This window comes from Mobula hypostoma, chromosome 12 (assembly GCF_963921235.1).
Source record: "Mobula hypostoma chromosome 12, sMobHyp1.1, whole genome shotgun sequence".
Lineage (NCBI taxonomy): Eukaryota > Metazoa > Chordata > Chondrichthyes > Myliobatiformes > Myliobatidae > Mobula > Mobula hypostoma.
In genome coordinates, this window is record NC_086108.1 from 57,362,481 (window position 1) to 57,380,937 (window position 18,457).

The 18,457-nt window shown below is 43.3% G+C and overlaps 1 protein-coding gene across 3 annotated transcripts in view; it reads left to right on the forward strand.

The window, feature by feature from the left end:
- The first annotated feature begins 5,040 nt into the window (after window positions 1-5,040).
- The window catches only part of si:ch211-198n5.11 (methylcrotonoyl-coenzyme A carboxylase 2), a 76,255-nt gene continuing 62,838 nt past the window's right edge, over window positions 5,041-18,457 (forward strand). The window contains exon 1 of one of the 3 annotated variants that reach the window (XM_063064193.1): window positions 5,041-5,325. In XM_063064193.1, the coding sequence (XP_062920263.1) occupies window positions 5,306-5,325 (20 nt within the window). In that variant the 5' untranslated portion in view covers window positions 5,041-5,305. Of the gene's footprint in view, window positions 5,326-10,580; window positions 10,675-18,457 lie in introns of those variants that run through there. The other 2 variants (XM_063064194.1, XM_063064192.1) reach the window with 2 other exon arrangements.

The window sequence follows — 18,457 nt, forward strand, 5'->3', positions numbered from 1 at the left end:
TGGGGTTGTAGTGTCACAAATTCAAGTGGGATGGTGGTGGAAGACTTTCTGGAGGAAAAGTATTTGGTGAGCTTGAATGATAGTAGGAGCAAAAGGATAAGACTATTTAACAACACCGTTTCTGCTATAGATCCTACACTGGTATCTGAGGATGTAGCAATGGTGTGTTATTGGTAAGTATATAATGATACAACAATGGGGAGTGATCATTTCCTCATTATCTGTACAATGGAAATAGATGAGTATCAGAGCAAAGGTTCTCAATTCTCCAGATGAAATTTTAAAAAGACAAATTGGGATATATTTAAAAACGCAAACACAAGGAAATCTGCAGATGCTGGAATTTCAAGCAACACACACAAAAAATGCTGGTGAACGCAGCAGGCCAGGCAGCATCTATAGGAAGAGGTACAGTCGACGTTTACTGTACCTCTTCCTATAAATGCTGCCTGGCCTGCTGCATTCACCAGCATTTTTTGTGTGTGTTGCTTGGGATGTATTTGATGATTTATGTGAAAATAGACTTCCTGATTTGGTTTTGAGGGATATCAAGTTGAGTAATAGTACCTTTTGCTCTGTACTCAACTCAATAGCTAAGGAATCAATTCCCAGATTGTTGGGAGATGAATGAATATAAAAGAGCTGTGAAGGAAGGGAATAGAGCTTTTCGGAAAGTTAGGCAATGTTACTCCTATTCATCTTTCATACAATATAAAAGAGCTCAAGCTATAGTTAGAAAAATAGTGAGAAGGGCAAAGAAAATGTATTGGAGACCCTATTGTGATAGCATTGGGAAAGAGATCCAGGTAGGAGGAGTTTGGGGTATGATACAGAAAATGGGGTGATAGAAAACTTGATGTATTGCTGGTTTTGTATGGTGGCGAGAAGGTTGCAGTTACTGACTCTGAAAGAGCTGAGTTATTAGCAAAAACATGTCAGTGCTTAGTCAATTTAAATAAAGAAGAGAGGTCTTACAGAAAAACAGTTTTGGCAAGCAATCCTCAGATTGCTGGGAAAAGGAATTTTCCAATTCCTGCATAGATGCCAAATTTACACTGTCTGAACTTAAAAAGGCTATTAATGGTGCTGGTCAGGCATCATCTATAGAATATGATACTTGTTATAATATGCTTACACAGTTATCGGATTTGAAACGTTCGTTTTGAAATTCTTTATTACAATATGGGTTGAAGGACGACTTCCTGCTTCCTGGAAATTAGTGGTTGTTATCCCTATATTGAAACCTAGTGAGGATCAATCAGATATAAATTTATTTTGTTAACTTCACATGTCTGTAAGATAATGGAGTGAATAGTTATAACAAGGCTTTTTTATTTTGTGGAACTAGTGAAAAATTAGCTGAATACCAATTTAGATTTTATAATGGGGAAATGACCATGGATTCACAGTTATTGGGAATCCAATACTTATCAGGCCAAAGTTAGTAATGAATGAGTGGTAGCAGTTTTCTTTGATGTAGAGAAAGCTTATGATATGTTATAGAAAGCAAGATTGCTGCATAGGCTGGACAAGATGGGAATATGTGGTAGAATGTTCAAATGAATTCAAGACTTTTTATGTGATAGAAAGATACAAGTTAGGGTGGGGACACCAGTCTCTAAGGAGTATGAGATAGAGAATGGGACTTCACAGGGAAGTGTTTGTAGTCCATTCCTTTTTAATATTATATATTAAATATTGGCTCAGATATTTCCAAATCGTTATAATGCTGATGATGGTGCAGTGTGGAAGAGAGGCAGGAATATAAATTATATAGTTAGGAAAATGCAGTACAATGAAATACATAATAAATAAATATAGAGGAAAAAATGAATTACAGTAAGTGTTTATATATCTATTAAATAATTGTTAAAATAAGTTGTAAAAAAAGAAATAAAAAAGTATTGAGGTAGTGCTCATGGGTTCAATGTCCATTCGGAAATCAGATGGCAGAGGGGAAGAAGCTGTCCCTGAATCGCTGATGGACAAAAGGCATGGAGGGTGCATGTGAATAAAATTCTGGAGAAGTGTAAAAACTTCTTAATGTGCTCAGGTGCTTAGCTTGGTGTGATTGGGTTGCGAGTAGGAGGTCACTTAAATAAATGTATATCTTTCTTTGATTACGGATGTGTTGCTTATGGGTCAACCTCACCAAGTGGTCTTAAAGCCCCTAGATAAAGTTCAAGCTCAAGAAGTGAGATTATGTTGTGGTGCCATTAAATCATCCCCACTTTCAGCATAACTGGTAGAAATGGGTGAAATACCTTTACATCTACGCAGGTTACAGTTAGTATTGCTTTATTGGGTTAATATAAGAGGACATAAGAGAGTATTGGGAGCACTGTATTCATAAGGCCTTCAGTTTTGGCTGGATGGGAAATGAATGGGGACAAAATCTTGTGTTGTTCAACGTGCATTATGGTCCCAGTGGACCCCTTTCTGTCAACTCCTCCATGGTTTTACCTTTGCCTGTGGTTGATTTGAGCTTTTAGGAAAAGATCAATGCTTATCAATGACACAGCAAGAATGCAAGGCAGATATAATGGATTCTTTCATATCTACACAGATGGTGCAAAAGATCCAGTGACAAGTCGTACAGGTGCTTCTGTTTCTGTTGCAAAGTTTCAGGTAACTATTAAGAAAAGATTATCAGACTAAGTATCAGTATTCATGTCTGAGATGGTTGCTATCATTTTAGCCTTGGAATGGATCAAACAAGTACAGCCTGATTATGTATTTCTGTAAACACGAGGAAATCTGCAGATGCTGGAAATTCAAGCAACACACACAAAAAATGCTGGTGCTGACGCAGACATCCCACCTCTCCCAGAAGTTCCGGGAGTCTCCCACATATCGATAGTGGCTCCTTGATGCCCGGAAATTATATACAATATCCCGGAAATAGATTTTTTGTGAGGGAGAGCGAGCATCCTGATTGGTTTCTCTTCGTGCTAAGAGTGGTCCCCAACCACCAGGCCATGAGGAAACAATATGATTTAGCGATATGAAACGATACGAGTCAGCTGCACCTTTCCTCATTCCCTGTCACGCACTGTTGAATTTTAACACACACGAGGTCATCAGTGACCCAAGACGTGCAAAGGAATGGGTCTGTGACCCATTTGTGAATGTCCCCCGTGAATCATCCATGTCAGCACGGGAAAAAGATCAACTCCTCGTGCTTGCAAATGACGGTGGGCTGAAAAATATATTTGACATAACACCTCTGCCGGCATTCTGGATCAAAGTCGAGGCTGAATATCCTGAGATAGCCACGAAAGCACTGAAAACGTTGCTTCCATTTCCAACATCATATCGCTGCGAAGCGGAGTTTTCTGCAATGAATGCAATGAAAACTAAATTGTAGAATAGACTGGACATAAGGAACCCCCTTCGAGTATTGCTGTCACCCATCACCCCTCGATGGGACCATCTTTGTTGCAGGGAAATAAGCCCAGGGCTCCCACTGACTCAGCGATATTGGTATGTTGCAATGATTTTATATATTCATATGAGGAAAATATGCGCTGTGTGTTTAATATCCAAACGTTACTTAAAATGTTATGATGCTATTGACTTATAAGTGACTTATACAGTAATTCAGTTGTCCCCCACCTCCAGGCCGCGAAGAATACAGCGGTGGCCAAAACGCCCCCAGCACATCTTTAAGAAAAAAGCCGAAATAAACAAGCTAATTGATTAGGTGCCGCCCAGCACGTAAATGTCGGCCCAGATCAGAGGCGATTGCCGGTTGCATCGCCTCTGATCTGGGCTGACATTTACGTGCCGGGTGGCACCTAATCAATTAGCTTGTTTATTTCGGCTTTTTTCTTAAAGATGTGCTGGGGGCGTTTCGGCCACCGCTGTATTCTTCGTGGCCTGGAGGTCTGGGACCACTGTTAAAATTGACTTATCACTACATTCGTGCAAGGAAAATATGTGCTGTGTGTTCAATATTAAATTCGTTAGATAAACCCCTTCAGAAACGAAATTGAGTGTATTAGCCACTTACAAGTGACTTATCATCTATACACTCCAGTCGCGTTTAACACCCAGCGCCCCCCCGCCCCCGGCTCCACCGGTCCGCAAGAATATTGTCAATATATAAGTACATATTTTAATGTCACATTTGCTGCATATACCTAACTTGGTTTACAGATTTGACAAAGTCACTAAACAAAATATTACATACACCCTTGGAGGTCAACGGTGTCGGGTGGTGGAATATCTGGTTGCGGGGGGGGAGGTGCTACCTCCCTGAAATGGTGGGGCTACCTCCCTGAAATGAGTTTTTGCAGGGTGGGGTGTCTGTGAATGCAGCAGGCCAGGCAGCATCTATAGGAAGAGGTACAGTACCTCTTCCTATAGATGCTGCCTGGCCTGCTGTGTTCACCAGCATTTTTTGTGTATGTATTTCTGTGCTCTGATTCATTCTCAGTCTTGACATCTATTAAAACAGGTACTTCAAATTGTAGGCCAGACATTTTTTCTTGCGACTGGACAACATCTGTTGAGGCTGCAGGGTCGAGGCCTGTGTATGAATTTCATATATGTTCCTGCCCATGTTGGGGTTGAAGGAAACGAGGAAATGATTCTTGTCAAACGATCATTTAAAATTAAGGATATAAATAATTACCTATTCAGAATTAATATGCATATTACTGGCACCTGTAGGGAGTGTACTTGTCAAAACAAAACGGTGCAGCATATATTGTTTGAACGCTGTTCCTATGAGGTGCAAAGGAAACATCTAATTGCCAAATTGAGATCTTTGGGACAGACACAGTTTAACATGGAAAGTTTATTAGGATATCACTGCCATCGTAATGTATGTAGGTGGATATTTGACTTTCCGAAAAGCATTAGACGTTTTGATTTTTTTTCTGGGCAGAGGAATTTAGTGGGTCTATTTCCTGTCACTTTGCTCCGCACTCCAACTCAGTAGGTGGCGGTAATGTACTTGATGTCGGTTTGTTATTTACCATTAAACGTTACCTCCCCCCAAAAAAAAGAACCAACTGAGTGTTGGTGAGATAAGTCATTTGCTTTTAAATTACCCCTTTGTGTAATTAGGGCGAAAATATTTGAGGGGTGTGGACGAACATTGTGCGGGAACAGATCTCAGATGTACGTGGGGTCGGGACACTGGGCAGCACTCGTGGCTGAGCGGGTTCGGGGCAAGGTTCAGGTTCAGGTTCAGGTTCAGGCTCTGCGCTGGCGAACCCGCTGACTTCCGGCGGCTCCGGCCGGCTCAGTTATCCCCGCGGCGGGCGGAACGACCGGAATCTGTCGGCGGTCGGTGGAAATGATCCGTGAACTTGCAGTGTAAGTGGAGTGACGGGCCCAATTCCCGCGTTAGTTGAAGAGCTGCTGCCGCTGGGCCACTTTCCTGTTGGAGCTTCAGCTGCGTTATCTGTCGGTGCTCGCAAATCGAGGCGTCTTAGTAGAGTAAACTGTTTTACACAAAAGTGCTTTGCCTATCGTTTTAACTTCGAGCCATTCGAGAAATATGCACGTTGACATTAAATTTTGGGTAAATTTTATGTTGACATTGGACTTCTCATTCTTGTTTAACTAGTCCATGCCGACCAAGATGTTTATTGTAGCTTGTTCCATTTGCCTGCATTTGGCCCAAATCCCTCTAGGCCTTTCCTATCTGTGTACCTGTCTAAATCTCTTAAACGTTGCCATTATACCTACCCCAAGAGCTTTGGTAGCTCATTAACCACTCTGCGTTATAAAGTTACCCCACAGGTCCCATTTCAATCTTTCTGCTCTCACCTTAAACCTATGCGTTCTTCTAGACTCCCCTACCTTGGGAAAAGACTACAGCCGTCCACTTTCCCTACTCCCCTCATTATTTGATGTATCCCTATAACGTCATCCTTTACGGGGGAATATGTCCCAGACTATACAACCTCCCGGTTAACAAATGCTGTTGAATATGTTTTGTCCCCTTTCCAGCTTAAAGAGTGCAGAAAATGCCAAACATTTCTTCATTATCCTGTCTACCTGTGTTGCCACTTTCAGACACTTGTCTACCTGTACTCCTAGGTCGCTCTGTTCCACAAATCTCTTCAGGGCCCTACCATTTACTATGTATGTCCTGTCTTGGTGTAACTGATCAAAGCAAATGCAAAGCCATGCTCTTGTCCAGGTTGAATTCCATCTGCCTTTCTTTGGCCTACTTAGCTAGTTCATTGAGATCCAGCCGTAATTTTAGATAACCTTATTCATTGTCCACCACATCAGTTTTGGTGACATATGCAAACTTATTAGCTATGCTAACAGCTCTCAAAATGCTAGAAGAACTCAGAAAGTCAGGCATCATCTATGGAGGGGAATAGACAGTCGACATTTGGGGCAAAGACCCTTCACCAGCAGCTAGGTTAACACCATTGTCATCCAGATTGTTAATATAAATGACAAACAGAAGATCCAGCATTGATTTATTGAGACACACTTCTCGTCACAGGCCTTCAATCTGAATAATAACCCTCCAGCAGTCCCCTCTGATTCCTTCCACAAGCCCAGTTTGTTTCCGGTTTGTTAGGTCAGCCAAGATCTAACCTACCATGCAGCACCTTGTCCATGTAGACAACATCTACTGGGATGCCCTTTAGTCATGGTTTCTCTCATCTCCCTCTTAGTTGGCCAGGCAGCACCCATCTGTGAACCTTTTTAAAAAATCTTATGCATGGTGGGAAAACAAAAATCAACGTTTTTTTTCAGAAAGGGGTTTTCTTGCTCAAGTTTCTATACTCCCCTATCTCAAAACTTACGTTTACTCCCGTCACTTGTCATCTGTGCTTTTTGAAGTAGTGGCAGTTAACATTATATAATCAAGGTCATCTTCAAAAGGCAGGGCCTCAAGAAGTCAGCATCCATCATGGAGGACTCTTGTCATCCGGGAGATGTCCTCCTCTCTTTACTACCATCAGTGAGAAGGTACAGGAGCATGAAGGCACACACTTAATATCTTAGGAACTGCTTCTTCCCTTTTGCCATCAGATTTAAGGAGGATGAGAGGGGATCTGATTGAAACATGTAAGATTATTAAGGGATTGGGCACGCTAGAGGCAGGAAACATGTTCCTGATGTTGGGGGAGTCCAGAACCAGAGGCCACAGTTTAAGAATAAGGGGTAGACCATTTAGAACGGAGTTTAGGAAAAACTTTTTCACACAGAGGGTGAATTCCTCCGTCTCCGCCGCATCTGCTCTCAGGATGAGGCTTTGCATTCTAGGACGAGGGAGATGTCTTCATTTTTTAAAGAAAGGGGCTTCCCTTCCTCCACTATCAACTCTGCTCTTAAACGCATCTCCTCCATTTCACGTACATCTGCTCTCACTCCATCCTCCCACCACCCCACTAGGAATAGGGTTCCCCTGGTCCTCACCTACCACCCCACCAGCCTCCGGGTCCAACATATTATTCTCCGTAACTTCCGCCACTTCCAACGGGATCCCACCACTAAGCACATCTTTCCCTCCCCCCCTCTCTCTGCATTCCGCAGGGATCGCTCCCTACACAACTCCCTTGTCCATTCGTCCCCCCCATCCCTCCCCACTGATCTCCCTCCTGGCACTTATCCGTGTAAGCAGAACAAGTGCTACACATGCCCTTACACTTCCTCCCTTACCACCATTCAGGGCCCCAAACAGTCCTTCCAGGTGAGGCATCACTTCACCTGTGAGTCGACTGGGGTGATATACTGCGTCCGGTGCTCCTGATGTGGCCTTTTATATATTGGTGAGACCCGACGCAGACTGGGAGACCGCTTTGCTGAACATCTACGCTCTGTCCGCCAGAGAAAGCAGGATCTCCCAGTGGCCACACATTTTAATTCCACATCCCATTCCCATTCTGACATGTCTATCCACGGCTCCTCTACTGTAAAGATGAAGCCGCACTCAGGTTGGAGGAACAACACCTTATATTCCGTCTGGGTAGCCTCCAACCTGATGGCATGAACATTGACTTCTCTAACTTCCGCTAGGCCCCACCTCCCCCTCGTACCCCAGCTGTTACTCATTTTTATGCACACATTCTTTCTCTCACTCTCCTTTTTCTCCCTCTGTCCCTCTGAATATACCTCTTGCCCATCCTCTGGGTCACCCCCCCCCCGTCTTTCTTCCCGGACCTCCTGTCCCATGATCCTCTCGTATCCCCTTTTGCCTATCACCTGTCCAGCTCTCGGCTCTATCCCTCCCCCTCCTGTCTTCTCCTATCATTTTGCATCTCCCCCTCCCCCTCCAGCTTTCAAATCCCTTACTCACTCTTCCTTCAGTTAGTCCTGACGAAGGGTCTCGGCCTGAAACGTCGACTGTGCCTCTTCCTATAGATGCTGCTTGGCCTGCTGCGTTCACCAGCAACTTTGATGTATGTTGTTTCACACAGAGGGTTGTGGTTCTGTGGAATGCTCTGCCTCAGAAGGCAGTGGAGGCTAATTCTCTGGATTCTTTCAAGAAAGAGTTAGATAGAGCTCTTAAAGATAGTGGAGTGAATGGATATGGGGCGAAGGCAGGAAAAGGGTACTGATTGTGAATGATCAGCCATGATCACAGTGAATGGCCTACTCCTGCACCTATTGTCTATTGTCTATTTCTGAATGGCTCATGAGCCCATGAATACCACCTCACTATTTTGTTCCCATTGTGCACTATTTAATTATTGTATATTCTTTTTGTAATTTATAGTCATTTTTATGTATTCTGCTGTACTGCTACCACAAAACAACAAATTTCATGACATATGTCAGTGATAATAAACCTGATTTTGGTTCATACCTGCACAGTGATCCATATATATTTACAACTGCTGTGTACATTATGGCATGAATTGGAATCCGAGCAAGCTATTCTGATTGTTCCCTCAACTCTGCATTTCCTTCTATCTGCAGTACCCCTTCACCCCATAACTTACCAAGCATTGGTGTCTCTTAAAAATATTTAAAGATCCTGCATCCACTGCTCATGAGGAAGAGTTTCATAAATTCATGACCCTCTGAGGAAAATAAAACAGCTTTCCTCATTTCTTGTTCAAATTGGCAACCTCTTATTTTTAAACAGTGATTCCAAATTCTGTTTCTTCAACAAGAGGAAACATACTCCACTCTTCCAACCAGACTATGTAATTTTTCCCTCTGATTTGCTCTGAATTTTGAACCTAACTCCACAAACCTAACAGTCCTGGTAGGCCCATTGCTTCTGCCTGCTCTTGCCCTACTGAACTTGTGTCTGCATAACGACTCCAGTTTAACCTCTTGGTTCAGTCCCTTCCCACCTACATCTGTGACACTTCACATGCTCTCGACCTCAGTAACTTTCAATTCCCTGGTCCTGATTGTCTTTATTTTCACCATGGATGTCCAGTCCCTATACACTTCTATCACCCATCCAGAAGGCCTCAAAATTCTCTGCTTCTTTCTTGTCAACAGACCTGACCAGTTCCTCTCCATCGCCATCCTCCTCTGTCTGGAGGAACTGGTTCTCACCCTCAACAATTTCTCTTTTGGCTCCTCCTACTTTCTCCAATCTCAAGGTATAGTTATGGGCCCCAGCTATACCGCCTTTTCAGTGGCTACATAGAATAGTCCACGTTCCAAGGCCTCCCTGGTAATGCTCCCCAACTCTTTCTGCATGACATTGATGACAGCATTGGTGCTACTTCATGTACCTCTGTTGAGTTAATTAATTTCCCCACTAACATCTTAACTACATTCTACAGAGGTGTGGTTGAGAGTGTGCTGACCTTTAGCATCACAACCTGGTACTCCAGCTGCAGTGCTGTCGACAAAAAAGCCTTGCAGTGGGTGGTTAGGGGACAGAGAAGGTTATTGGGGTCTCCCTACCTTCTGTCCAAGACCTCTTTCAGAGTCGATGCCTCCAGAAGACACGGTACATCATTAAAAACCCCTCACACCCTCTGCATGAACTGTTTGTTCTTCTGCCATCAGGCAAACATTACAGGAGCATCAAAACTAAAACCACAAGGCTACTAAACAGCTTCCTCCCACAGGCAGTCAGACTGCTAAATAGGTGCTCTACCTGACTCTGCTTTGGACACTTTTAACTTGCACTGGACATTTATAACTTGATTTTAACTGACGTGTGGCTGTTGTGTTTTACTATTTATTGTTATATTTATTATTCAGTGTTGCGTTTGTTATGTTATGATTGCACTGCTCCTGGGAAACGCTGTCTCATTCTGCCCTGTAGAGCTGATGTACGGTTAGAATGACAATAAAGTTTTTTGAATCTTGAATCTTTGAATCTTGAATTTCATCAACTTTGCCTTCAACTTCCACCCTACCTATAAATACACTTGGTCCATTTCTGACACTTCTCTCCCCTTTCTTAACCTCTTTTGTCTTTACCACAAGAGGCAAACTATCTACCAATATCTTTTATGAGCCCACCAATTCCCTTGGCTATCTTAATTATACCTCTTCTCACCCTGCCTCCTGTAAAAAATGTCATTCCCTTTTCTCAGTTACTTTCTGTCTGCTATAGCTGTGCTCAGGATGAGGTTTTCCTTTCCAGGACATCCAGGCTGAGTGACGCCATAACTACAACTCAAAGTTAGCAAGACCAAGGAGCTGATTGTTGACTTCAGGTGGAGAAAACCAGTGGTCCATGAGCCAGTCCTCATTGGAGGATCAGAGGAGGAGAGGGTCAGCAACTTTAAGTTCCTCAGTTTTATCATTTTGGAGGACCTGTCCTGCAATTATGAAGAAAGCATGGGAGAACTTCTACTTAAGAGTTTGAGATGATTCGGTATCACATCTAAAACTTTGACAAACCTCTATATGTATGTAGTGGACAGTGTAATGACTGGCTGCATCACAGGCTGGTATGGATACACCAATCCCCTTGAATGGACAATCCTACAAAAAGTCATGATAAGGCTCAGTCCATCAGGGGTAAATCTCTCCCCACCATTCATCGGGGTAAAGTTCTCCCCACCGTTGAACCTATCTACACAGAGCATAGTCGCAGGAAAGCAGCGAATCCCCACCATCCAGGATATCCTCTCTTCTTGCTGCTGCCATGAGGAAGATGGTACAGGAACTTTAGGACTCTCGTGCACCACCAGGTTCAGGAACTGTTCCTGAACCTGGTGGTGCGTGAGAGTCCTAAAGTTCCTGTACCATCAGGCTCTTGAACCAAAGGGGATAGTTTCACTCCATTTTCCCCATCTTCGAAATATTCCCACAACCTTTGGACTCATTTTCAAGGACTCTTTGTCTCATGTTCCTGATACTTATTGCTTATTTATTTATTATTATTCTTTCTTTCTTTTTTACCTGCAGTTTATTGTCTTTTGCACTCCGGTTGAATGCCCAAGTTCGTGTGGCCTTGCATTGATTCTATTGTGGATTTATTGAGTATGCCTGCAAGACAATGAGTCTCAGGGTTGTAATTGTTAACATATCTGTACTTTGATAATAAATTTACATTGATTTTTGAATATTAGTGATGCTCTACTTCTTTAAAGACCAGAGTTTCTCTTCCTCCACTGTTGATGCTGCCCTCGCCTGCATCTCCTCCATTTCCCAGACATCTGCCCTCACCTCATCTTCTCGCCACCTTAGCAGGGATAGAATTCTTCTTGTCCTCGCCTATGAGCCTCTACATCCAACGCATTATTCTCCGCATCTTCTGCCACCTTCAACAAAACCCTACCACCAAGCGCATCTTTAACTCCTGCCCACTCATCGCTTTCCACAGGAATCACTCACTGCATGATTCCCTTGTCAATTCATCCATCCCCATTAATTTCCCTCTTGGCACTTATCCGTGCAAGAGACAGAAGTGCTACACCCTCGCATTCATCTCCTCCCCACCTCCATTCAGGGCCCCAAACAATTCTTCCAGGTGAGGCAACACTTCACCTCTGAACCTGTTGGGGTTGCCTACTGTATCCAGTGCTCCCATTGTAGCCTTCTCAGCATTGGTGAGGCCTGACGCAGGTTGGGGGACGGCTTTGTCAAGCACATGAGCTCCATCTGCAGAAAGTAGAATTTTGCTGTGGCTGAGCATTTCAATTCATATCCCCTTTCCCGTTCTGCCATATTGGTCCATGGCCTCATCTTCTGTCACCATGAGGCCACTCTCAGGTTGGTGGAGCAACACCTCATATTCCATCTTAGTAACCTCCAACCAGATGGCATAAACATTGTTACTTCCAGCTTCTGGTAAATGTATTTTATTGAGATACAGCGTAGAACCGGTCCTTCCTGCCCTCCAAGCTCGGTGCCATGCAATCCTCCCATTTAATCCCAGTTTAATCATTTGACTAATTATCCTACTAACTGTATGCCCTTGGACTGTGGGAGGAAACCAGAGCACCCAGAGGAGACTGACACAGTCATGGGGAGAATGTACATACTCTGTACAGACAGCAGCAGGAATTGAGCCCAGGCCACTGGTACTATTACGTGTCGAGCTAACCACTATGCTACCGTGTTGCCCCAAATTTATTTCCCTTTCCCATCTGTCTTCTTCTATTCCCCATTCTGGCCTCTCACCTCTCCTTCTTACCTGCCTATCACTTCCCCTGGTGAGCCTCCACCTTTTCGTTTTCCCATGATCCACTCTCTTCTCCAGCCCTTTGGCTTTTCCACTCATTACTTCCCTGCTTACTTCATCACCCTTCCCACCCACCTGGCTTAACCTTGTCCTTCTTCCCCTCCCCTACATTGTTATTCTGGCATCTTTGTTTTGTGGCAGCAGTACAATGCAAGACAAAAATTACTATAAGTTACAAAAATAAATAGTGCAAAAGATGAAAATTGAGGTAATGTTCATGGGTTCATGAATTCATAAATCTGATGGCAGAGGAGAAGAAGCTGTTCCTAAAATGTTGTGAGTTTTCAGGCTCCTGTACCACCTCCTCCAGGAACGTAGTGCCTGTGATGGAATTGGCTGAGTTGTAACCCTTTGCAGCTCCTGTGTGTTGGTAGCTCTTTACTAAGCTGTGAGGAAACCAGGCAGAATGTTCTCCAGTGTGCATCTGTAAAAAATTGCAGGAATCTTTACCAAATCTCATCAAATTCCAAATGAAGTAGAGTCACTGGCATGCCTCCTTGGTGATTGTGTCATTGTGTTGGGTCAAGATAGATCCTCTGAGATGCTGACACCCAGGATTTTGAAGCTGGTCACTCTTTCCACTGCTGACCCTTTAATGAGGACTGGTGTGTGTTCTCCTGACTTCCCTTTTCTGAAGCCTGTAATCAATTCCTTGCTGATGCTGAGTGCAAGATTGTTGTTACACACCACTTGGCCAGCCAATCAACCACTCCTGTATGCTGCCTCACCAGCATGTGAGATTCTGCCAACAACGGTAGTGTCATTGGTGAACTTAGAGATGACATTTGAACTGTACCTATTCATACAGTCATAAGTATAGAGGGTAGAGTAGTGGGCCAAGTACACACCTTTGAAGTACGCCTGTGTTGATTGTCAGCGAGGAGGAGATGTTATTACTGATCTGCACTGGACTGTGACTCCCAGTAAGGAAGTTGAGGATTCAGTTGCAGAGGGAGGTGCAGGGGCCTAGGTATTGAAGATTATCATTTAGTACTGAGCAGATGATGGTGTTGAATGCCCAGCAAAGCAACAACCTGACATTTGTTTTGCTATTCACCAACAAGAGAAAATCTGCAGATGCTGGAAATCCAAATCTAGTTAGAGACTTTCTCAGCATTCCCCAGTATAACATAACAAAAGAAGCCATTTTAAATTGAACAAAAAAGAAAGACCCCATACACACAAAAAATGCTGGAGGAACTCAGCAGGCCAGGCACCATCTATGGAAAAGAGTTCAGTTGATGTTTTGGGGGCGAAACCCTTCATCAGGATTACAATCAGGACACTCCCTGATGATGGGTCTTGGCCCGAAATATCAACTACTGTTTTCCATAGATGTTGCCTGGCATGCTCAGTTCACCCTGAATTTTGTGTGTTGCTACGTTTTGCTGTTGTCCAGGTGCTCCAAAGCCGAGTGGATAGGCAGTGAGATTGCATCTGCTATAGACCTGTTATGGCGGTTGGCAAGTTGCAGTGGCTCCAGGTCCTTGCTCAGGGAAAAGTGAATTGTAGCTATGACTACTGATCAACCTCTCAAAGTACTTCATCATAGTAGATGTGATAGATGTTGAGCCAGCTCTTCTTGGGAGCTGACTGTATGATTGCTGTCCTTTTGAAGCAGGTGGGAACATCTGACTGCAGCAGTAAGAGATTGGAGATGTCCTTGAAGACTGCAGCCGATTGGTTGACACATAGTTTCAGTACCCTGCTATGTGCACCATTGGAACTGGACACTTTCCAAGGGTTGACCCTCTTGAAGGATGTTCTGATGTCAGTCCCCAAGATGGAGATCTCAAGGTCTCCAAATGCTGTGCGGGTCACACAGGCATGGTATTTTCCGCCCTTTCAAATTGTGCATAAAAGGCATTGAGCTCATCAGGGAGTGAAGTATCAAAACAATTTATATTGTTTGATACTTCCTCATAGGAACTAGTGGTGTGCAAACCTGCCACAGCTGCTGTGCATTGTGCTTAGATTGTGTCTAGCTTCACATGGAATTGTCTTCTTGCTCTCACTGTAGACATCCATAGGTTGTACCTAGACTTTTTGTAGGATTCTGGATCACTGCTCTCGAACACCAATAGATCTAGTCCTCAGCAAACTGCGAATTTCCTGGTTCATGCGGGGCCTCTGGTTTGAGAAGACTTGGTTTGTTCCCAAAGGCACATACTCATCCACGCAGGTTTTGACAAAGTCGGATTGAGCTATGGCATTTTCATCCAGATTTGAAGAAGAATCCCAGAATATGTTTGAGTTCACAAATTCAAAGCAGTCAATAGATGCTCCTCTACCTTCTTTGACCATAATTTTGTTGTCCTCAACATTGCTTTTTGTTTGCTCCCCTGTTAAGTGTTTAAAAATTCAACCTTTTAAACTTGCCCAGCTGGCTATGCATATTATCCCATGTTTATCTGTTCTTGTACCACTTATTTATATTGATTCTCCTCATTCTTCCTACAAACATACCAGTTGCTATTTTCTCCATTGCATCTTAAATGTCGCATGTCTATTTATTTGCAAAGTATTTTCCTATCATCCTGAGATATGACATTGCCAAGTTTTGTATCATCTGCAAACCTTTAAACTTCAAAGTACTGATGATGGAGTCTACAACTACAGAAAACATTGATATAAAGTGTGAGAGGAAAGATTTTCTAAGGGAACTGAGGGAAAATATTTTCACACACAGGGTCCTTGGTATATAGAATGAGCTGCCTGAGGAAGCTGTAGAGATAGGTCCAATTACAGTTTTTAAAAGTTATTTAGACAGGTATGTGGACAGCAAAGGTTTAGAACAATATGGGCCTAATACAGGCAAATGGACCAGAGTGTCATAGAGTCACAGAAAAGTACAGCCAGAAACAGGCCCTTCCCATCTAGTCCATGTTGAACCATTTAAGCTGCCTACTCCCATCGACATGCACCAGAGCATAGCCCTCCATACCCCTGCCATTCACGTGCCTGTCCAAACTTCTCTTAAAATTTGAAATTGAGCTCGCATGCAACACTTGCGCTGGCAGCTCGTTCCACTCTCTCACAACCCTCTGAGTGAAGAGGTTTCCCCCTCGTGTTTCCCCTTAAACCTTTCACTAGTTGTAGTCCCACCCAACCTCAGTGGAAAAAGCCTGCTTGCACTTACCCTATCTATACTCTTTATAATTTTGTATACCTCTATCAATTCTCCCCTCAATCTTCCTTGTTCCAAACCTATTCAGTCTTTTTTTACAACTCAAGTGCTCCAGTCCTGGCAGCATCCTTGTAAATTTTCTTTGTACTCTTTTTAACTTTTATTTACATCTTTCCTGTAGGTGGGTGACCAAAACTGCACACAATTCTTGAAATTGGGCTTCACCAATGTCTTATACAACTTCAACATAGCATCCCATCACCTGTTCTAAATATGTTGCTTTATGAAGGCCAATCTGCCAAAAGCTTTCTTTATGACCCTATCTACCTGTGCTGCCACTTTCAGTTAATTATGGACCTGTATTGCCAGATCTCTTTGTACTGCCACACTCCTTAGTGCCCTACTGTTCACTGTGTAAGACCTACCCTGATTGGTCCTACTGAAATGCAACACCTTGCACTTGTCTGCATTAAATTCCGTCTAACATTTTTCAGCTGATTTTTCCAGCTGGTCCAGATTGCACTGCAAGCTCTGATAGTCTTCCTCGCTATTCCCTATACCCTGAATCTTGGTGTCACTTGCAAATTTGCTGATTCAGTTAACCACATTATTATCCAGATCATTGATAGATGACAAACAACACTGGACGAACAATCCCTACAGCACTCCATCTCTCACAGGTCTCCAGTCAGAGAGGCAACCATCTATGACATTCTCTGCCTTTACCACAAAGCCAATGTCTAATCCAATTTACCAACTCATCTTGAATGCCAAGTGTTTGAACCTTTCTGACCAGCCTCCCATGTGGGATCTTGTCAAATGCCTTACTGAAGTCATTGTGAACAACATCCACTGCCTTGACTTCATCAACTTTCCTGGTAACTTCCTTAAAAAATTCTATAAGATTGGCTAGACATGACCTTCATGTAGAAAGCCATGCTGACTATCCCTAATCAGTCCATGTCTATCCAAATACTCATATTTCCAATCCCTTAGAACGCCTTCCTATAACTTTCTCACCACTGGTGTCAGGATCACTGGCCAACAATTTCGTGGTTAATCTTTAGAGCCTTTCTTGAACAGCTTAGCAAAATTAGCTATCTTCCAATCCTCTGGTACCTCACCTGTTGCTAAGGATGATTTAAGTATCTCTGCTAGGGCCCCTGCAATTTCTACACTTGCCTCCCACAGGATTTGAGGGAACATCTTTCAGGACCTGGGGATTTATCCATCCTAATTGGCCTCAAGACAGCAAACACCTCCTCCTCTATAATCTGTATAGGGACAATGATCTTGGTGCTGCTTTACCTTGAGGCCATTTAGGGTGGATAAATCCCACCAAGTGCACCTTTGCCAGAAACAGCCTGACTCAATCTACTTGCTAGATCCTTTCTGATACCATCAAAATTGGCCTTTCTCCAATTTAGAATCTCAACCTGTGGACCCGACGTATATTTTTCCATGCAACATACATCAAAGTTGCTGGTGAACGCAGCAGGCAGCATCTATAGGAAGAGGCGCAGTCGACGTTTCAGGCCGAGACCCTTCGCCAGTCCTGACGAAGGGTCTCGGCCTGAAACGTCGACTGCGCCTCTTCCTATAGATGCTGCTTGGCCTGCTGCGTTCACCAGCAACTTTGATGTATGTTGCTTGAATTTCCAGCATCTGCAGAATTCCTGTTGTTTGCGTATATTTTTCCATATTTACTTTGAAGTTAATGGCATCACGATCCCTAGATGCAAAGTATTCACCTACACAAACTTCTGTCACCTGCCCTGTCTCATTGATAGGAGATCAAGTATTACTCTCTTGTTGGGACTTTGATGTACTGATTAGAAACCATAGAAAAACTACAGTACAGAAACAGGCCCTTTGGCCCTTCTTGGCTGTGCCGAACTATTTTCTGCCTAGTCCCACTGACCTGCACACGGACCATATCCCTCCATACACCTCCCATCCATGTATCTGTCCAATTTATTCTTAAATGTTAAAAAAGAACCCGCATTTACCATCTCATCTGGCAGCTCATTCCATACTCCCACCACTCTCTGTGTGAAGAAGCCCCCCTCTAATGTTCCCTTTAAACTTTTCCCCCCTCACCCTTAACCCATGTCCTCTGGTTTTTTTCTCCCCATGCCTCAGTGGAAAAAGCCTGCTTGCATTCACTCTATCTATACCCATCATAATTTTATATACCTCTATCAAATCTCCCCTCACTCTTCTATGCTCCAGGGAATAAAGTCCTAACCTATTCAACCTTTCTCTGTAACTGAGTTTCTCAAGTCCCGGCAACATCCTTGTAAACCTTCTCTGCACTCTTTCAACCTTATTAATATCCTTCCTGTAATTTGGGGACCAAAACTGAACACAATACTCCAGATTCAGCCTCACCAATGCCTTATACAACCTCATCATAACATTCCAGCTCTTATACTTAATAAAGGCCAATGTAAGGAAACTCTGTTCCATCTAGTCCTTTTACAGTATGGGAGTTTCAGTCATGTGGAAATTTAAAATCACCTACTGTAATAACCTTGTGTTTCTTGCAAAGTTCTGTGATCTCTCTACAAATTTGTTCCTCTAAATCCTGTTGGGTAGTCTATAATATAGCCCCATTAATGTGGTCTTATTCTTATTCTTCAGTTCCACCCATAAAATCTCAGTAGACAAGTTCTCCAGTCTGTCCTGACTGAGCACTGCTGTGATATTTTCCCTGACTAGTAACACCACCCCTCCCC